This window comes from Rattus rattus, chromosome 10 (genome assembly GCF_011064425.1).
Source record: "Rattus rattus isolate New Zealand chromosome 10, Rrattus_CSIRO_v1, whole genome shotgun sequence".
Taxonomy (NCBI): Eukaryota; Metazoa; Chordata; class Mammalia; order Rodentia; family Muridae; genus Rattus; species Rattus rattus.
In genome coordinates this window covers 49,381,545-49,402,409 of record NC_046163.1, presented here as the reverse complement: position 1 = coordinate 49,402,409, position 20,865 = coordinate 49,381,545, and the positions used below count along the sequence as shown (strand labels likewise).

Sequence of the window (20,865 nt, the reverse complement as noted above, 5' to 3'; positions counted from 1 at the left end):
TAAAACAACAACAAACAATAATCACCGTATGTGTTGCTGGATCCAGGGCCTTCCTTGCGCATGTAAGACAAGCACTTACTGTGCTACACTACCATATCTAATAATTAAGTTTAATATTTCTTAGTCCTTTTCGGCTAAACAAAAATTTCCCCCTGGAGGTCCCGCCCCAATTTGCTCCTCCCCCTTCAGCCTGTGGGATTGGCTTTCTCCCACTTCCGGTCGCTGGTCTGAGCACTCCCGCTTCCGGTGTCATGGCAGCCTGAGGTCCCGGGAGTCGGTGCGGGCGCTGCAGGCCCCTCCCTGCGGAGCGGCGGGTCCGGGCGGGGATGTGACGGCGGGCGCCGCGGGCCTGCCTGGCGCGTCGTGTCCGCTCGCGTGTCCTCGCCCCAGCCCGCACCATGGCCGGGTCCGGCTGCGCGTGGGGCGCCGAGCCGCCGCGCTTCCTGGAGGCCTTCGGGCGGCTGTGGCAGGTACAGAGCCGCCTGGGCAGCGGCTCCTCGGCCTCGGTGTACCGGGTGCGCTGCTGCGGCACTCCAGGCTCGCCCCCCGGCGCCCTCAAGCAGTTCCTGCCTCCGGGAACCACCGGGGCTGCCGCCTCGGCTGCGGAGTATGGTTTCCGAAAAGAGAGGGCAGCGCTGGAGCAGTTGCAGGGTCACAGGAACATCGGTAATAGTGGCTACCCCTCATCTCCTCCCCAAAACCCTGTCCAAGCAGGGTCTGAATATGCCTGGCCCCGGGTCTTTGGTCCTTTAGGTGGGAGGAGAGGATCGGGCCTCTCTAGTTATCAGGCTATGCAGATCGCTTTTCAACCTGCTTTTACTCCGCAGTTGTCTGAGGTATACGGTGGAGGTGATTATTACGTAGCAAATGCTTCGTCAAGTACGGTTTGCTTATGTTTCGTCCAGGAGTTAGAAATGCCTCTGCAGTGAAAGGCATGAGTCTGCTAGGTTGTTATGTCTTGAGTGGAAAATTCTGCATCTTTTCCAAATGGAAAATATTCCTAGGGCGATGGCATCATTGTCATCTAATGACATACTAACAACTCACAAGATACATATTTCGTGTGAATTTGGGAGAGGGACCCCGGTATTACGTGGAAGTTCTGGAAGTGTGATATTTAGGAGCAGTACATTTGGTTCAGTAAGATTTTCATGACTCAGAGATTTAGAATGTGAGCATGTTTGGGCCACTGATAGATGAAACTAGTCTTCGTTGTTATTCCCCTTACAAACGGAGAACTTGTAAGCGGTTATAACTTTGGTTAGTAAAGAAACGCCATAGATCTTGGCAAATAGAACCCATGTGTAGCTTGAAGAAAGTCTTTTCTTTTTCTTTCAATAATACTGATTGGCAGAAGAATGTCCTAACGCTAGTGTTGTTTTTCTTTTTTCTTTTTTTTCCTTAATCTTACTAAGTGGTATATCACTGTAACTTTGGTGTTTGACGGGCATTTTTTGCAAGCCTCAGTACTTGATTACATTAGAATTTTATCTGTAATCTATGTGTGTGCATATTTATTTATTTAATATTTAAAGATTTATTTATTTAATGTATGTGAGTACACTGTAGCTGTCTTCAGACACACTAGAAGAGGGCATCAGACCCCATTAGAGATGGTTGTGAGCCACCATGTGGTTACTGGAGATTGAACTCAGGCCCTCTGGAAGAGCAGAGCTATCTCTCCAGCCCCTTCAATTCGCTTTTTCAGGGTTACTTAATATTATACATTTTAAAAATAATTTTATTTTGATGCCTTAAGGGCATATTCACCCACCACTGAGTGTTGAGTTCTTGGTGAAACACCTTGTGCCATATATCGCCATGCCTTATTTTATTTAAATAACCCACCTGTCCAAAGATAGTGCTCACTGGAAAAATAGTGAGGTTTCTTGCTTATCATTGTGATTCTGCTCTGTGGGGTGGGGTTGTGTGAATGTGTCTCTGATTCAAGAGCCTTTGCTGGTCTTGCAGAAGACCTGAGTTGAGTTCCCAGTATTTCTGGTGATTTGGGAGCATACTGCCTCAGTGGCCAAATGACACCGGGGAAATGCTTGAGGAAGTTTTCATTAGACTTTAAAAGAAAAACCTCAGCAGCTGCTCTGGGGAGGAAAAATAAAATAAAGAAAATGCTGTGCTGCTAGTGGTAAGCAACTTGAAGGGGCCGTGGGGAGTGGTCAGGCAACCAAAAGGCCTGAAGAGGAGCCTTACAGAAAGTGTTTGGGAAACGCATAGACAATGCTTACCTCTTTAGCATGTTAGGCCCTTAGACAGGTCATTGACCCACCCAACTGGATTAACTCTTTTTTTTTTTTTTTTTTTTTTTTGAGAGAAGGATTAACTCTTAAGGGGGGGGACAATGTGAAGTCTGTCAAGAGCAACGGTTCTCAACCTGTGGGTCAAGACCCCTTATGGAGTTGAGTGACCCTTTCATAGTGGTTGAAACCATATCAGATATCCTGCATATCAGATATTTACATTATGATTCATAACTAGCATTACAGACAAAAAGTAACAACAAGAATAATTTTATGGTTGGGATCACGTGAAGAACTATGTTAAAGGGTTGCAGCGTTCAGAAGGTTGAGAATCATGGAAGTCGATGGAATTTCAGGTTTTTAGTGCAACACTACCTCTCACAGCAGTCTTGCATGTGCATGTATGTGTGCACACATGAAGATAAAATTCTCTTTAGACGATCTCAAATTTCTATAGAAGAGTTAACTACTTGGGTAGTAAGTTACTATGAATTTGATCTTTTTAAGTATTGTACTTTTTTTCTTCTTCTAGTGACTTTATACGGAGTCTTTACCATACACTTCTCTCCAAATGTGCCATCACGCTGTCTGTTGCTTGAACTCCTGGATGTCAGCGTTTCGGAATTGCTTTTATATTCCAGTCACCAGGGTTGCTCCATGTGGATGATACAGCACTGTGCCAGAGATGTTCTGGAGGCCCTTGCTTTTCTTCACCATGAGGGCTATGTCCATGCAGACCTCAAACCACGAAACATCCTGTGGAGTGCGGAGAACGAGTGCTTTAAGCTTATTGACTTTGGACTCAGCTTCAAAGAAGGCAATCAGGTAAGAAATACCTTTATTTGCCATTGTGGTTTAAAAATCTAATGGTCCAAGCCAAATATTTTTAATGACAATGGTAATTCAGGGACTGAAGGTGTACATCCAAACTATCCACGTGTTCCTAATGTAGCAAATTAAAAGCATTTCAGTGATGCTTTGTGAAAGAAGGACATAAATTTAGGTCAGGTAAGAGTTAGTGAGGCTCAAGGAAGCTCAGAAATTAATAAGCATACTTAGCCCACATAACGCTCTGAAGACTGTCAGCATCTGGTGAGCCGCTGGGTTGCTGTTCCTGTGTCTTTGGTGATGGAACTCTTATTCATGGCTGATGATGGATGTGACTGTCCAGCCATGTCCTTCTTTCTCTACGCTTTATTAGGTTTTTGCAGGGTGTCTTTCTCACCACTGTATAATAGGAAGACATTATCTTTGAAAAAGACTTCTTTTTGAGCAACTGTATGGAACATGTCCAGTTTTCCTGTGCTAACTGTCCAGTTAAGGAACTGAAGAATTATGGTAGATAAGGACTCAAATTCATGGCCTTTTGTCAGTGACCTTCTATACCATTGAAGAATTCATGGTAGAGACGTATGGAAAGTGAGGCACTTATTGGCTATAATGTTTCTTCATCTTCTGTAGGACGTGAAGTATATTCAGACAGACGGGTATCGAGCTCCTGAAGCAGAACTGCAGAATTGCTTGGCCCAGGCCGGCCTGCAGAGTGATACAGAGTGTACCTCAGCTGTTGATCTCTGGAGCCTTGGAATCATTTTACTGGAAATGTTCTCAGGAATGAAACTGAAACATACAGTCAGATCTCAGGAATGGAAGGTGACCTACATGACAGCTTTGCTTTGAGGCTTTGACTCAGTTCTGAAATATTTGCTTTATAATGATAATTTCGGGGGGTCGGGGTTCAGGGAGTCTCTCCTTCATGTTTCTGTATGTTTTTATAGTGCCTTCAGTACCTTACCATTCTATACCTTCAGATACACTGATGACATTGTATCCTCCCAGCTGTTAATCTAGGTCTTGGGGTGTAGTGAGTGTTTGCTGAAATGTTCTCACACATTTTCCCAAACAGGCAAAAGAAATTCCCTTTGTTGACTAAATTAGTTGTATTAACTTTAGAAGTGTTACGAGTGGAATTATAGGTGGTAAGTTAAATAATACTTTAATAATGCCTTATAGTTAAAAAAGAGTACTTTAATGCATAATCTTGCTAAAGTTTCTGAACAATTCCTATGAGGGTAGAGTGGATATTGGCTGCTGTTGTTTTACAGGTGAAAGCTAGAGGCACAGTTGTATAATATAGCTTGTTCCAGGTCACATGCTGGGTGATCACTTCTGCTTCAAGCTTAGAAGCTTTCCCGAGCTCCATTGTACTTTGCATTTATTAATATTTCATAAGCTGTTAAACATTCTGCACTGGCTAGGTAGCTCAGTTGGCTGTGCTGTAGTGGCTACTGCTTTTGTTGTTTCTGGGGAAGCATGGCTCCTAAGTTCCAAACCCCTGACATTGGTGTGAACTCTTTATATGCCTCTATGTTAGGGATTAACCATAATTAGTTTTTAAAATGTATTCTGAGGGTTTATTATTGTGATGGTCTCAGTATTCTTTAGACTTGACATATATGTAAGACTTTGACATTATCACTGCATCTGGCTTTAAAAGCAGTAAGTATTTGAAATTAAATATTTTAATAATAAACATCTAAAGAATAGGTGAGCATTATAGTTTGGTTTGTTTTAATTCCAGTCACTGATTTACAGTTTAGCAATCCTTGGAAGGAATATTTGTCCTTTTTGGTGGGATTGCCTTATGTTTATTTTGGCCCAAAAAGTGTTGCTATGGGCATAAAACCAGTGTCACTTTTTTCTATTAGTATTATTTCTTTAGTGTTAATCTGAATATGGATCAATCATTATATTAGCTTTGAGTGTATTTAGGCCCTTTGCATTGTATCTGCTTGGCCCAGAGCACATCAGAAGTAGGTCACACTCAAATTTGTGTGAAATTTGGAGGTATGACATATACTAATGGCATCTCAAATGCATGTCTCTCTAGATAAATTGTCATAATCTGTTTTATCACCTTATGCAGATTGCCCAGTGGGCATGAGTGTAGATTCTAAAGTCCAACAGTGCCTTACTTTCACCTCCTTCAAAGTTATTTGGGTTTGTCAAAGCATTTACTTAGAAGACTAGTAATATAATATAAGACTACTAACTAAGGCTAAGAAGAAATGTCACACAGTTTTTAAACATAGTTTGTGGTTCATGATAAGTAACCAGTAGATTGTGATGATTGTGGGTCTCTGATCTTTGTAGTTATTTACAAGTTCTGCATTCTGAGTCAGCACAGTTCCTTCTCATGTAGTATTAGTTGCATTTTTGATTCTTATTGTGGATCACAGTGTTAAAGCTATTGGTCCATGATGGCAGGGAGGGCGTGGCCAGGAAGCAGAGAGGTCATTCTAGTGCTTGTTTGGCTGTCACCCTTTTCTCTTTATTCTGTCCCCAAGCTCATGACATGGTATGTAGGCCTTCCCTCTTCTGTAACTATTCTCTGGAAATGTCCCAGCAGGCAAACCAAAGAGGCACCTTACCAGTGTCCTCAGTGATTCTGAATTGACCGTGAAGATTAACCCCACAGTACTTAAGGACAGAGTGCTAGTGCTTATAAATGAGCTGTGAATAACGTAACAAAGGCAGCATTCTCATACGTCCTCCTTTTTCTCAGTGACAGTTTATTTTACCTGAAGACCAAACTTGTCATCAGGCACTGCAACCCACATTGGTTCATAAAACTGCGTCTCGTGTGACTTTAGAGTTTTACCCATTCACTTAGGTGTTCTTAGTGCCAGGCACTGTATTGGGGCCTCTAGAAATTCATGATATGCAGTCTCCTCCAATTAAGATCTAAGCTCTTGAAAGAGGTGTTGCATGTTACTCATGGGTGCTCGTGTTGCCTGTGGCTGCTGCTTAGTAAATGCAAGCTAAGTCGAGTAACCTCAGGGAAACTTTTCTCCTTTTAGGCAAACAGTTCTGCTATTATTGATCATATATTTGCCAGTAAAGCAGTGGTGAATGCCGCAATTCCAGCCTATCACCTCAGAGACCTTATCAAAAGGTATGTTAGATAAGTATAACTTGCTTTGCAGACCTTTGCCAGCTAAAGGTTTTTTCTTTAGTTTATTTCTACTACTATTACTGATTGCCTAATTATATAGCTGCAATTCCCTCAGAGATAGGAATTTTAGCCAGGTGAGGTGGCACACACTTTAATCCTAGCCCTCTAGTGCAGGGGCAGAGGGATCTCTGTGAGTTCAAGGCCAACCTGGTCTACAAAAAGAGACCTTGTTTCAAACTGAACATCATAGTGAGATTTAGGGTCATCTTTCACTGTTTTTATGTGATGTTAAAGAGAGCCAGGCACAATGACACATGTCTGTATGCCCACTGTGTTGGAGCTGAGGCAGAACTACTGTATAGTGGAAGGATACACTGAGCTACATGTGAGGCATTGTCTCAGAGCAATAAATGAAGGTGAAGGTATTTCGTTTTTCCTTCCTGTCGTCTGGCTCCTCTTCCTTGTTTTCTTTTGTTGTCCCCTCGCCCCATCAGTCTCCGTCTCTCCTTCTGTCTGTCTGGTCTTCTCCCATTTGGATCATTTAAATTTGATTTGTTTTACACTGGATTTTCCATGGATAAGTGATTGGTTATTTTAGTCTTAGTTTCTGGGTTACTCTAGCGCTTAAGATTTCCAGAGGCTCGTTTGTAGTTACCTGGTGTGTGCAGTAGGCCCCTGTAGTTTCATCTGCTGTTTAAAATTGGCTTGCTTTATTTCCCAGTGAGTTATCTGTGTGGCTTTTGTGGTGTTTGTTTGCTTCCTACCTTATTTTCTCTCATTTGTTAGCTACACACTTGTTTTTTATTCTCTACCTTCTTATAAATGAATGCCCATATCATGTGAGCATTATTATTATTAATAGTCTGTTTCTGATGTTAGAGAATTTTGCATAAAATGGCTTTAAGATTAGGGGAATTTGGCAAGATTCATTTATCCCATCACTTTTTTTGGTTTTTATGTTTGTTTTTTGTTTGTTTCTGTCTTTAAATTGTGCTGCTATAATCTGGGTGGTAGTGGCACTTACCTTTAATTCCAGCAGTCAGGAGGCAGAGGCTGGTGGATCTCTGTGAGTTTGAGACCAACCTGGTCTACAGTGAGTCCTCTGACATCCAGGGTGACACAGGGGAACCCTGTCTCGAAACAACAACAGAGTTGTGCTCCCATAAGCACTGCTGCCGTGTGTGCCCCAGTTCCTGCCTCACCTCTTAGAGACATCACATCAGAGCTGCTCTGTGTCAGAAAGGCCTCGTGGTGTATTGCACTGTGGCTCAGCTGGCCTTCCACAGGGATGGTTGGGCAGTGCATGCTAATAGAGGTAGTACCGACGTGACAGTGAGCCCTCTTTCCTGATCGTTTCCTCTCAGAAGACCTGGCAGTGTTCATAACGATCTGTTGTGTTTTAGCATGCTTCATGATGACCCAAGCAGAAGGATCCCTGCTGAGATGGCCTTGTGCAGCCCATTCTTTAGCATTCCTTTTGGTAAGTTGTATCTGTCATCCCCACACCCACCCACCCCACCCAGCCCGGTCTTTGGCAGTCATCTGTGTATATTCTCAGGCTCCTTATTTAGTCAGCTTATCAGTTTGCAATGGTTACTGAAGCATACTGTCATCGACTTCCACAGCCCCTCATATTGAAGATCTGGTGATGCTTCCAACTCCAGTGCTCAGACTCCTCAATGTGCTGGATGATGACTACCTTGAAAATGAAGATGAATATGAAGGTTAGTGCTTCCCAAAGTATACTGTAGTGTTTCTCTGGTACACACAGACTGATGTTTGTGCAATGTACACTTTATTCCTAGGACTCATTTTTTTTCTCTAAACAAAAAATTTAAAAAGACCATTTGTTTTAGTTAGGGTTTTACTGCTATGAAGAGATAGCATGACCAAGGCAACTCTTATACGGACAACATTTAATTGAGACTGGCTTACAGGTTCAGAGGTTCAATCCATAATCATCAAGGCAGGAGCATGGCAGTGCCCAGGCAGGCATGGTGCAGGAGGAACTGAGAGTCTGTCTACATTTTGTTACATTTTGTTCTGAAGGCAAACAAGAGACCACTGGCTTCCAGGCAGCTAACATGAGGGTTTTAAAGCCTACTCCCACAGTGACACACCTCCAACAAGGCCACACCAACAAATAGTGCCACTTCCTGGGCAAAACATATCAAAGCACCACACTTTGAACTCTGGGATGTGTAAAATATTCACCCTTTTTGATTCGTGAGCCATTTGGACTCTCTGATGTGACAGATCCACAGAGATTTACCCCTAAGATTCTGTCTCTGATCCGTCTTCTCTGTCCCTTCTCTGTGCTGCCATTTCCCCTCTTTACCTCTGCCTTTTGCTTTTAACAACTTTTTCATTCAGGACACATTCACAGTTCGTGTGGGACTATTTCTTATTTTTAATGCAAGAGAGACATACATACAAGATTCCTCACTTTTACCATTTGAGCCGTGTCATTTCATTGAGGGAGCTGCCCTGGGACTGTAAACTGCAGAGGCCCCCGAATCCCTGCACCTAGGCTAGGATGAGTGCAGGTTTTCACAACAGAGGTCACGTCTGAGCTCAGCAATCAGTTATCTAAAAGTTAAATGGGTGCAAGAATATCAAGAGGAAAGTTTGACCTTTCAGAGAACCGTAGTTTGGAATGATCGTATCTTTCTTGTTGGAAACAGTTGGTTAAAGTTATTAACAGTGACCAGTGTGCACATATCTGATGTGCTAGCTTTCTCTGCTGAAGAATTGGATCTTGTTCATGAGCTGCTAACACTGCTAGCATCCTTGAAAGAATGCTTAGTGGCACCCAGTAAACATTTATGGTAGAAGAAATCTAACTACATTAGTTCAAACCAGAATGCTGCGTCTTTGTTGCCTAGCACTTAAACAGTGAATACTGTGGGGGAATAGGAAAACAAATTTTGGATGACATTGCTTGAAAAAGTCCACATCAGCTGTGAGAAATACTCAAGGTAAATGAGATGTAAACAGTATTGTATAATACCTAAAAGTTTTGAAATAGTTAGAAGTCGTCTGATTGGAGATGCTGGGTAACTTCTTGAACATTGTAAACTGTCCAAGAGTAAACAGCCATAAAACAAATGAGAAGATTTCATTTAGTAATATGGGAAATTGTCCAGAGAGATGGGTCGGCAGTCACCCACAGGGCAGCTCATAATGTTCTTGTATCTCCAGTTCCTAAGTATCCTATGCCTTCTGGCAAAACACTCATAAACATAAAATAAAAAAACCAGAAAGATTAAAGTTGAAAGTTTTACTTGAAATACATAAAGCGCATTTGCTTGTAGATACTGATAACCCTGGCAAGCGACAGAAAGAACTTCACAGTACTGGTTGCCTTCAAGAGGAGAAACAGAATAAAGTTGGGAAGTTGTTTTAAATTTTGAATTATTTAACTGTAATGTGTTTAATATGTTAAACACAGACTATTAAATAAAATTGTTAATGCATTGAATTTATAATCTTATGTTTCATTTCCTAAGGTAAGGAAAATAACTTCATTGCTTAGCTATGTGTCACTGAATTCTCAAGTCATAATTACCTGCTGTGTTATTTTATGACCAGATGTTGTAGAAGATGTAAAAGAAGAGTGTCAGAAATATGGACCAGTGGTTTCTCTGCTTGTTCCAAAGGAAAATCCTGGCAGAGGACAAGTAAGCAAATTTGTTTACAATTGCAGAATTATTTGAAGATTATTAAATTAAAGTCTTGTATTAACTGGCTCTGTGGGAAGGTGTTCGTAAGACTTTTGCAGTATAAGTGATCATTACTTTCTTACCTTTATACCTTCCTTAAAGTTCCACAATTTATATGAGTTTTTAAATTTTATTATAAAAAAGACTAGTCTACTTTCGAGCCATTGTAAACAGTGATACTAACTGAATTGTGTGTTAATTTCAGTTAGAAAAACTCTTTGGTTCACTTTGTTCTGATTAAGTAAACTTAGAAAACCAGCTGGGTCCTGTCCTAGTGCAGTAGGAATGACTAGTGATCCTTTAAAGACTTAAGCATGCTGGATGGAGACTCGTGCCTGAGTTGGGTCTCTGTGACCAGCCTGTGACAGTGCTGACTCCTCTGTCAGTTGTCTGTGTGAAGACCACTCACAGCATTCTTGGTAGAAACTTTCTCTCTAATCGATTGCATGGCAAAGAGGACAAGAAAATGCTTTATCTAGATTATTTTTACTTTTGGAGAAACAGTATCATTTTACTACATTTTAAGGTTTCTCTTGTCCTCACTTTTACCATTTGAGCCATGTCATTTCATTGAGTGAGCTGCCCTGCGGCTGTACACTGCAGAGGCGCCTGAATCCCTGCGCCATGGTGCTCCTTACCCCAGACTGTCTCCCACCGGAGGTGCTGTCCTGGAGACGCAGGGCTCCCACTGGAGGGCTGCAGTCACTCTAGTTATGTACCTTACCGAATCCTCGTGGTCCAGCTTCCTGAGCACTAGGATTCCAGCATGTGCCACCATGCCTGCTGATTGTGTTCATGTCACAAAGATTACTGGCAACTAAAAAACCAGCGAGAGCTCTTAGGATAGTCTAATACTGCTAATCTACTAGCATTAACATTTGCCGTATTCATTGTCAGGAGCATGCTAAATATAGCCGTGATGTTTTGTCTGTTAGCCAGTATCTTATTACGTTCTAAGCACTTGGCTTAGAAAAGTAATCAAATCAAAGCAAATTTAACAAAATGGAGATAAGTGCAAGAGAGAAAGCTAGGTTGAGGAAGTGTGTTGCTTTGGAAGTGCTAGGTCAAGGTAGATGGCCCTTAGGAGTGGGTGGTAGGAAAGGGCATTCTAGGAAGGCTGCATCCCAGCCAGGATATGAAGGGCATAAGGAGAAGTCAGATAAAACAAACTGCAAATCCCGCCAGTCCCGAAGTCCCTTGGTATTCCAGGCACACTTCAGGAAGGTAGTTTGGCCAGCAGAGAGGAAAGAGAACTGGTAAGATGTGACCCTCACTGGAGACTAGTCACAGATCAAGGTGCAGCTGGTTAGGGCACGGAAAGAACATTCGAAGTCAGCATCCATGCCATCTGATTTAGTACCAAACCCAGTGTGAGTGAAACAAACTCAGACCAGAAAAACGGCAACATTTTCAGGAGAGAAGTATTCAGTTCGGAGTTGATATGAAAAAAATCTTTATTAGTATGAGGAAATTTGCCAACTCTACGAAATTTTTCTAATCTATTTATTAGTTGGTAAAGCCAGTTTTTATTAAAAGTTTTCATTACATTCTTATTGTTTGTGTGCGTGTCTGTATACCATGGCGTGTGTGCGTGTGCGTGCGTGTGCGTGCATGTTTGTGTGCTGTGGAGGCCTGAGGAGTTCCTTCAATGTTAGGAATCATTCCCAATCACTCTTCCTCTTTATACTTACTGAGACAGGGTCTCAGTTAAACCCAGAGCTTTCCAGTGTGGCTAATCTTATTGGACTGGCTTGTTCTGGGAATCCCGTCTCTCTGCTTTCAGAGACTGGAATTCACACAAGTTGCTATACCAGCCTATCATTCCCCATGGGTTCTTGGGATCTAGTCTCTAGGCCTCACTTTGGTAGGGCAAGCACTTTAACCAGTAAGATGTCTCTCCAGCCTCTTTTATATATTAAAATTAAGGCATGTTTTATCATTGGGTAATTACATTGTCTTTAAGAATAGTGTATAGCTTAGAAATAGTTTTATGGAAGGAGAAAAATTGGTACCATCTCTCCATTTTCATATATATTATATATATATATTTTTCTTCCCATCAGAGGTCTAAATTCCTTAGGTTTTATGTTCCCCATCATGCTTAACAGAATACTTGTTTAAGATGAAGTGACCAGGGCATAGGTCACAAGAGGCTTGGTATATTAATGAAGGGGCTGGAGATTGGCACAGATGGGAAAGCCCTTGCTGTACAAGCATGAAGACCCTTTCAAATCAGCAGTATCAATGTAAAAAGCACTGTCATGCTCCTGCAGTCCAGCACTGAGGAACTGGAGTCAGCAGACCTGGGCCTTGTTGACCATCCAGTCTAGCTGGTTGGTGAGCTCTGGTTCATTGAAAAATGCTGTCTTTTAAAAATAAGGTGGAGAAGTGATTGAGGAAGACACCAGTCCTCAACCTCTAGCCTGAACTGTACTTGTACACAGGCACGTGTATCTATGTGTGTACACACAGACAGGCACAGGCACACGGAAAACTATTCGAAATTTTTCTTTTATATCTCAAGGAGAAAATTGAGCTTTTTTTTCAAATGAGAGATGGGTTCTTGTGAAAGTAGAGGTAAGAACTTGGAATGTATGATGACCACAACATTGCGAGTCTGAGGTCCACATCATTAAAAAAAAAAAAAAACTTGAAATGTACCTGGATTTGTAGGTAGATTAATTTGAGGAAAACATACAAAAGAAAATGTATATACGAGTTAGGCATAGTGGTTACATGCCTGTCACTGCAGCATTTGAGTGACGGCCTCAGTATAATTGCAGGATCCCACAAGGTGGCAGGAGAGAGCTGATGCCTGAGAGTTGTCCTCTGACCTACACACACACACACACACACACACACACACGTTTTAACAAAATCCCCAGATGATACACAGTCATGCATTTAATAGCAGGAAATATGTGAGAACTGTATCTCTGTGGTACTGTTGCTCTGCAAACTGATACACAGCATACTTACGCTTACATGATAAAGCCTAGGCTGTACGATGCACTCTGATGTTGCTGGGCTACAAACCTGGAGTACTACTGCCCTGAGTACTGTAGGCAGCTGTAATACACTGGAGCACAGTAAAAACCCCAGGCAAGATGAAGTTTCAACTCTATTATAACCCTAGGGGACCAGTGTCTTACATGGTCTTTCATAGATGTTAGTGGCCTGTGGCTGGGTATATAGTAAAGGGATAGGTAAAAGCACTGATCTAAATCCAAAGTCACTGTGGTGAAATGACATTGTCTTCTCTAACCTCCTTCAGGTCTTTGTTGAATACGCAAATGCTGGAGATTCCAAAGCTGCTCAGAAATTGCTGACTGGGAGGATGTTTGACGGGAAGTTTGTTGTGGCTACATTCTACCCGCTGAGTGCCTACAAGAGGGGATATCTTTATCAAACCTTGCTTTAATCAGTAACCTAAGGACTATTTCCTGTTTCTCCTCTTCCATTTCTTGGATTATTGTATTCCACAGCTGAATGCAGGAGCACCCTCTCCCCATTTTAAAGGGTACTTGTACATTTATTATCCTACCAATGTGCAGCCTTTGCCCAAACAGTGACCACATTGCAAACACGGCACTGAGTAGGACAAGACCTCTCAGCTATACATTGAGGGGGTTAGAGCACCCATGTGGGCACCCTTTATTTGTGCAGTAGGGCGGGTGCTGCTCTTTACTATGTAACCTAAAAAGATGTCATTTCATGTGCTGATGAAGCAAAGACGAGTCATTTGTCATAGTGAATATTATTAACAAATCTGTTAGGGCTGGTGACATCACAGAATGTTTGTTGTGTTGTCAGGTGTATCTCCTTGTTACTCTAGCTGGCACTGGATGCTCTAATAACGTTAAGTCATTGTCAAGCAACAGTTACCTACCGTGTTCTTAACAATGAGTTGTGAATTTTTCTAAAGGAGTGCTGTAGGACTTAATATTCCTCTGAAGAAACTGCAGTGAGCCTATCAATGTTTTTAAAATTACTATTAAGGCTTTTAAAATAGAAAGCTGATGCTTGATCTTGCACAATTTTTATGTCTAGTGTGTATGCTTGAGTGGGTGTGCAGGTGTGGAAGACTGGAGAAGTCTGAGTCAGTGTACTTGACAGTGTGAGTCTTGTGTGCTAATACAGTCTGTAACCATTTCCTCCTTCCAGTTCACACTTGAGAGACTTGGGCTATGGGTTTCTTGAAAGTTGGTGTGACAGATAGAATGTAAATGACAAAGGAGTTCATTACTGTAAAATGTAGAACAAAGTGGTCTAGACCAGGGTTCCACGCAACTCTTCGAAGTGACTGGAACAAAGAAAGTGTGGGTACGTGCAAGCTACCCCATTCTCTACTTCAGACCCAAGACTGGCTCATCTCTTTTGTACTGAACCTCTTGTGATAATTGTAAAATTTTTCCAGATGTGATTCTTTTCTGCTATAATGAAATTGAAGTGGGTCAGAAAAAAAGGTAGATGCACAGAGATAGGACAAGAGAAAGCTGTGGAGAAGGCAGCTAACCACGGACGCTTCTCCCTGTCTGCCCTGCCTTGTCCTTCCCCTTGGCTCTTGCCACTGCAGTTGGAGGGCTTTTGACTGAAAGGGAGGGAAGAAAGGCCGACGGGTTTTAAGGTGGAAGTAGGAAAGAAGAAAACGCAGTTTCTAAGAGAATAATAGCAGTCTAGTGTGTCCTTGATAGAGGCCGCCTGCTGTCATGTGGGCTGAGGAGTGTGAGCGTGCAGTCTTCCTCTCCCGCAGTAGAGCGCCTGGGAAGGCGTACACTTAGGAAACGTTTGTAAAGCACTGGTCATGCAGATAACCCACAAGCTGTATATCTGTTACAGAATTTTCCTGTTCCTGACCTGGATGAAAGGTTATTTATTTATTTCCCTTAGGGAAGAGTGTGTTTCTTTTCCTGCTGGCGGCCTGCTTATGTAGTCTCTTGTTCATACTGTTCAAGTTCCTGAGAACGCCATTAAAACTTGCATTTTACAGGATGAATTATTTTACCCTGATTAGACATTTACTGTCCAACATTTGTTAGCATAATCAAATTTTTCAGAGCTCCCTCTTATGAAGTTAAATTTGGTATAAGGGGATTTAATGATGAATTACATCTGCTCTTATGTCATGGTCCCTGACGTGTGTCTTAGGAAGAAGGCTTTTCCAGGGGTTCATTGGGTGGTTGGTTTTCAAGTCAGACTTGAGGAACATAGAATCAGGACTGTAAAGTCCTAACGAAGCTTTCCTAAAACATAACTCTTTACATGAGGAGCCGCTTCCGTGTTCATCAGTAGCAGGTCTCTACATCTCTACTGATGAACACAGGCTACAAGTGAATTCTTTTAAAGGGCAAACATGTTCCCGTAGCTCATAAAAAGAGATCCTTGCAAATAAACTGCAGGTAGGCGTCCAGGCTTATCATGCAGTGTGCTGCTAACTGCTGTGCTCACAGCATTCTGTGAGCCTCATCCTTGCTGACGTGCTTACGCGTGTGTAGTGTTTGACACTGTAGACTTGTTACAGGCGATGCTAGCTAGATTTTAAGGGAGCTGAGGAAGTAAGTGGGTAAGCCCAAGTAATTACATTGAATTCATTGAATTAAATCGTTTATATTGAAGCCACAGACTTGAAAACAAAAGATAACCTACTATGATTTAAACATTGTTTGATAGCTCTTAGCCCATTTTACCAAAGTGGACAGCTGCAGATTCCTCCTCCTCTGATGCTATCAGGACTTTCATTTTAATATCTTTCTTAAACTGGGACCAAATAAATACTACAAAAGATGCAATTTTCACAATAAATATATGCACAGGAATTTTAGTTCTTTGAAGTTATTGAAAAACCTAGAATTCTCTTATTAAGGGGTAATGTAAAGAGGTGAGATTTCATGTTACTTCGTCCCTTTCTTTGGGGGCAAATTTTATCTCAGGTAGTTTTCTCTCCCTGTCTTAAGGTTTGTGCTTCCTTCCCTCTTACCTTCTTAGGTTCTTTACTCTTCCAAGGCGCTGCTATATGGGGGCACAGGAGTGGATTGCCCTCGGGGAAATTTTGGGTTCTTAGAAGTATTTGGAGGAAGCAACTTGGAGCCATTCTCAAAACTACCATACTGTAGTCAGAAGAGAATGGACACCCCAGGGCGTTGTTGCCTGCATTTCACCATAAGTCTGCGTTTATTATTATGACTGGATACCCTTCTTCCTGTGTGACCATTGGCACAGCGTTTCTCTTTGGGACCTCTTCCTTTCTGCTATCCCTTGAGCTAAATTTATGGCTGCTTTTAGAACCAAATGCCTAACATAGTTTTACTCCTCTGTCTCTGTTTTATGAGAGCAGTGTGGCCTTGTTGCCATGTGGCTGCTGAAGAGTGCCGAGGTGTGTGAGCCCGCCAACAGCTGCTGCCCCCGAGAGAAAGGTGTGGGGTGTCAGAGACATAGGTTTCTCTCTCTCTCTCATACTCTAGGCTTTCCTCAGGTGAGGCCTCAGTTAGAGTACCTTAGGAGCAGGGTTAGAGCCATGTGTTTCGTGGCTTTTGTGAATTGAACAGAGGCAGGCGGCTGACAACCTGGCGTTGTTCTTGGTAGTTCTCACTCCAGTTAGGCGATTTTATTTTCAACAGTCGACCAAAATGAGCGTCACCGTGCCCACCGGGTGGGAAGTGTAACAGCGCAGTGGGTGAGGGACACACGGGTAACCATGCACTTTACGTAGACTCTCACCAAGGGGTACAGGCTGGCCTGTTGACATTAGGGTGCGGGTTGTGACTTTCCATCTGTTGGATGTGTAGCTAAGGTTCTGGGCAAGCGCCATGTGTTTGCTGGCAGATAACTAAACTCATCTGGCTGAAAGCTCCAGGGATGACTGACTGCATGGTCGCCTTCTTCTTGGAATAACTTGGATTGATTTCATGTGAGTCCAGAATTCCCTTGGCTTACTTTAAAAAAAAAAGTATAAAACGATTCCAGTTTGACTTATTTCAGAATTGGCATATTGATGGAAAGGCCAGTTATCTGTCACCTCTAATTCTGGGATCTAGTTTCATTTATCAGGTCCCTTCCTCAACTCTTATTGCTCCAGATCTCTATTTCTTATAAATCGTGGTCACTTACACACCAGTCCTTGGTCACTGCTAGCTCAACAGAATCCCGATTTCTTGAGGTGCTCAGCAAGTCACCTTTCGTTGCCACAGGGTTTGGCACTCTCTACTTGGCATCGCCCATCTCCCCAAGTACACGCTGCTCTTGTTAAGGCTCTGTCACGTGGAGCTCATCTGGTATGTTTACATTTTAGATTTTGGCGGGGTTGGGTATTCGAGACAGGGGTTCTCTGTGTAGCCTTGTCTGTCCTGGAACTAGATTTTAGATTCTTAATCATGGAGAAACTCGGATATTTTAGTTTTTAGAGTGTCCCCATTTTTTTAAAAATGAATTTTGATCCTTTCTCTACCTTATACCACAGAATGGATTTCATGATTTTTATCCTTGCCACCTCCCCCAGATGGTGTTCACCAGTGACTAGTGCTTCATTCTATGACAAGCAGTTGGCAGGTACTAGGTATTTAAGAAGGTAAACAATTTAGAGTATTTTTGCTATGACTTTATAGGAGAAATGAGCTGTCAAAGAAATATGTGCAAGTCAGGGAGCATTTAGGATAGAAAGTTTTTGGAGACAGGGTTTTGCCGTGTAGCCTAGACAGGCCTCCAGCTCAGGATCTTCTGTCTCGGCCTCCCAAGTGCTGCTTGTCACAGATGTGCACCATCTTGCCTGGTTCTGTCAGGAAACTGTTTAATAGATGGTTATTTAGGTGAGTTTTCAGGATGTAAGACTTAACACAGAAGTTTACACACATTTTGTCGTCCTGATAAAAACTTCATTTTCCATACTCAGCACTTTCCGATTCTCGTGCTGCTTATGGGAATGGTTGTTTTAAGTCTGCTGTATGTGTGCCTTTCAGAGAGTCACTATCATGGCAGGTGTTTTGCTGGCACCATTCTAAATGCGGGAGTTCCTGGGAACCTCACTAAATGATTGCCTGAGTATGAAACTGGGTAGCAGCTGTGGTAATGCAAAGAAAAATTGGTGGCTCTTTTGAAGGCGTGTGTGTTTGGTGAACTGAGTTCTAGTGTTTAGTGGAAAGGCAGCCACGCTTTTACTTGCCTTACAGATCATTCATCTCTGTTGTACAAAACACAGCTGATTCTGCTCTGCTTCTCTGTTAAAGCAAAGCAGGTTACGTTCTTGGCAGAAGACTGGAGTTGTTTGTTTCTTACTGAGAGCCTGTGTAAGCAGCAGCTTCTGATTATCAGTGAGCAGGTTCTTCCCGTCTCTCCATCGCGCCTCTTAATATTCACAATCTTAAGACAGCATCCAGAAGCAACATGCGTATGTTGACTCTTAGTGACTTGAATGACTTTCAGCTGTGTTACTCTATTAGGTAGCCATCCGAAGGCTATCAAAGATTGATGTGAGCAGAGAGGAGGAAAAACGACTCCCTTCCCGGTGTCAGCAATCTTCCACGTAGAGGTCATGGTCTAAGAATCTAAACTTTTTAACCTGTAGTCTAAAGACATTGCCTTCCTTATGCATTCCTCATCCTTGTTTCCCCAAAAGATTGTTGTCAGGGTTTGTGAGGCCAGGTTAAATACCCAGATCAGTCTCTCCTAGTTATTGAATTCCAGCCCTTGTGTACTTGGTGTTCACTACTCTTCTTGGGGATCAGTCTCTGAGAGAAACTGGGGTCAGCCACCCCGTCCTCCTAATGCACGTGGGGTGTGTGTGGCATTCGTGTACACTAATGCACTTAGAGCACCTTGTGGAAAGGGGCGGGGCAGGGTCTATCAGTAAAACTTCGTCTGCACTTCTGTGAGCCCCGGAGTATAAAGCTGTCACATTTCCCCACACGATTTACTTTTCACCCTTAATTATTTTTGAAATATCTTGAAATACTCTAACATTCCTTAAGTAGTGCCAAATCTAGGGTAGAAGGTCCCCCCCATCCTCAAAAGGCCTCCGTCTTTTTGATCTTTTTGTCATTCTTAGAAATTTATGATCAGTACATTTGAATAGTCTGCTCTCTAGACTTGGTCAGCACTGGAGTGGTCAGTTGTGAATATCAAAACCTACTACTGTTTTCCTTTGGAGACGTGGAATTGCCATTTTGGGCACAGAAGGTCCTGTTTAAGCAACATGTGACAGATCACCTAAACCAAAGCCTGCCGTAAGGGGCGCCGACTCCCGGTGGTCACCATCACCTCCATCGCTGGGACAGGGCCGTGTCAGTGCACAGTGAGTGCTGTCTGTAGTGTCTTTCTCTACCCGGGGTCTCTAGCGTGTCACTCTTCACATTTCCCGAATCCCCGATGCTAAGATTCTGTTTTGTGGTGTTTTACTGCTCGTGTGTGATTGGTTATTGTTTTTTTAATGTTGTTTGTTTGTTTGAACCAAGTGGGACTATAAATGTAGATAGATGTGTTTTAGTACCAAGATGTTCTTTTTTCAAAGCCCTAAATTTCTGATTTCATTATCAGTCTTCAGATGTCTATTTTATTGCTGAGGAGCAGAGGACTTTATTTCCACCTCCCTATAAAGTGTGAGCACTGTGTTCAGCGAGCTGCATTGTGTGCTTTAGCTGAGAACTTCTCTGTAAACACAGTTGCCTTGTTGAGTTTCGTTGTAAACTGACTCGCCATGCGATGCACTGTTGATAGCTTCCTGATGTGTGGTGGACAAGAGTGATAAAATAAAGCTTACAAAGAAAAGACGTGTTCTTTTATTTCTTTTCCTTCTTTTAATGAGCAGGCATTCCGTGTAGCTCGGCTGGCCTTCAGCTCGCTCTGTAGCTGAGGCTGGCCTTGAACTGGCTATCGTCCGGCCTCTACCTCCCGTGTGCTGGGATTGCAGGTGTGCTCCACTGCCCTAATTCTATTTCATGTTTCTAACAGTACACATATCAAGCTCATCTAACAAGCAAATGTATTTTATGCTTTAATCTTTATTACAAGCAACCATTAATAATTTTTCCCAGGCTGGAGAGATGGCTCGGGGATTTAGAGCACTGGCTGCTCTTCCAGAAGACCTGGGTTCAATTCCCAGCAACCACATGGTAGTTCACACAGATAGATATAGGGAAAACACCAGTGCACATCAAATAAGAGCTGAGAAATTAAAAAATAATAATTTTTCCCAGCCCGAGGCCCTAGGTTTAATTCACGTTAGAATTTCCCAGGAATGGACATGTGTGTCAGTGACTTGTGTTTGCTGCTCTTTTACAGGACACAGACTTGGCTCCCAGCACCCACAAGACTCTCATAACTGTGTAACTCCAGTTCCAGGGTTGGTACTGCCCTCTCCTGGCCTCTGTGGGCAGCAGGGATACATGTACATATATGTACACACTCATATACACACACACACACTTTCCCTGGAAATCATATGACGGAGGGAAATCTGACCCCCACAGGCTATCATTTGATGCCTATGTATGCACAGGCATGCATACATGTGCCATAAATAAATGGCACCAAAGGAATAAAAGAACGTATATATTTAACTTTGGTAAATAGTGAACCAGATTGACAGTACTGGTATGTAAGTTTTTAATTTTAATTGTAGAAAGATGTTAATGATAACGCAGCAACATCCCAGTTCAACAGAAACCATAGTTGGGAGATTGATTTACTAACCCTGTGTTTGATCAGATTGGATAGCTTTAGTCAAGTGGTGTTATTTTGACAATAGTTGTATGTTTATGAGGAGCAAATGAAATGCCATGGTAGTATAGTGACAGCCCTTTGTGAGAGCTTGTCAGTAAGGTGGCAGACACGCTGCAGAGTTCAGATACTTAATGTTCTGAGATTCAACAGCTCAGGAAACTGAGCTATAATTTTCTATAGTTTAGGAGAGACATTGGCACCTTTAAAAAAATAATAAAGACAA

General features: G+C 42.4%; 1 protein-coding gene across 1 annotated transcript; it reads left to right on the top strand.

The window, feature by feature from the left end:
* Positions 1-237: 237 nt before the first annotated feature.
* On the top strand, positions 238-19,690 carry Uhmk1 (U2AF homology motif kinase 1). Its single transcript, XM_032914619.1, has 8 exons — positions 238-666; positions 2,788-3,080; positions 3,717-3,908; positions 6,116-6,210; positions 7,614-7,690; positions 7,836-7,934; positions 9,802-9,890; positions 13,207-19,690. The coding sequence occupies exons 1-8, from the start codon at positions 399-401 to the stop codon at positions 13,351-13,353; spliced, it is 1,260 nt and encodes a 419-aa protein (XP_032770510.1). The 5' UTR covers positions 238-398; the 3' UTR covers positions 13,354-19,690.
* The last annotated feature ends 1,175 nt before the right edge of the window (positions 19,691-20,865 follow it).

Excerpts from the sequence above, each read along its gene's own strand:
- Uhmk1 (XM_032914619.1), top strand. The coding sequence starts at position 399 with ATGGCCGGGTCCGGCTGCGCGTGGGGCGCCGAGCCGCCGCGCTTCCTG. Across the intron at positions 667-2,787 it reads GCAGGGTCACAGGAACATCG|TGACTTTATACGGAGTCTTT; the intron begins GTAATAGTGGCT and ends TTCTTCTTCTAG. Across the intron at positions 3,909-6,115 it reads TCAGATCTCAGGAATGGAAG|GCAAACAGTTCTGCTATTAT; the intron begins GTGACCTACATG and ends TTCTCCTTTTAG.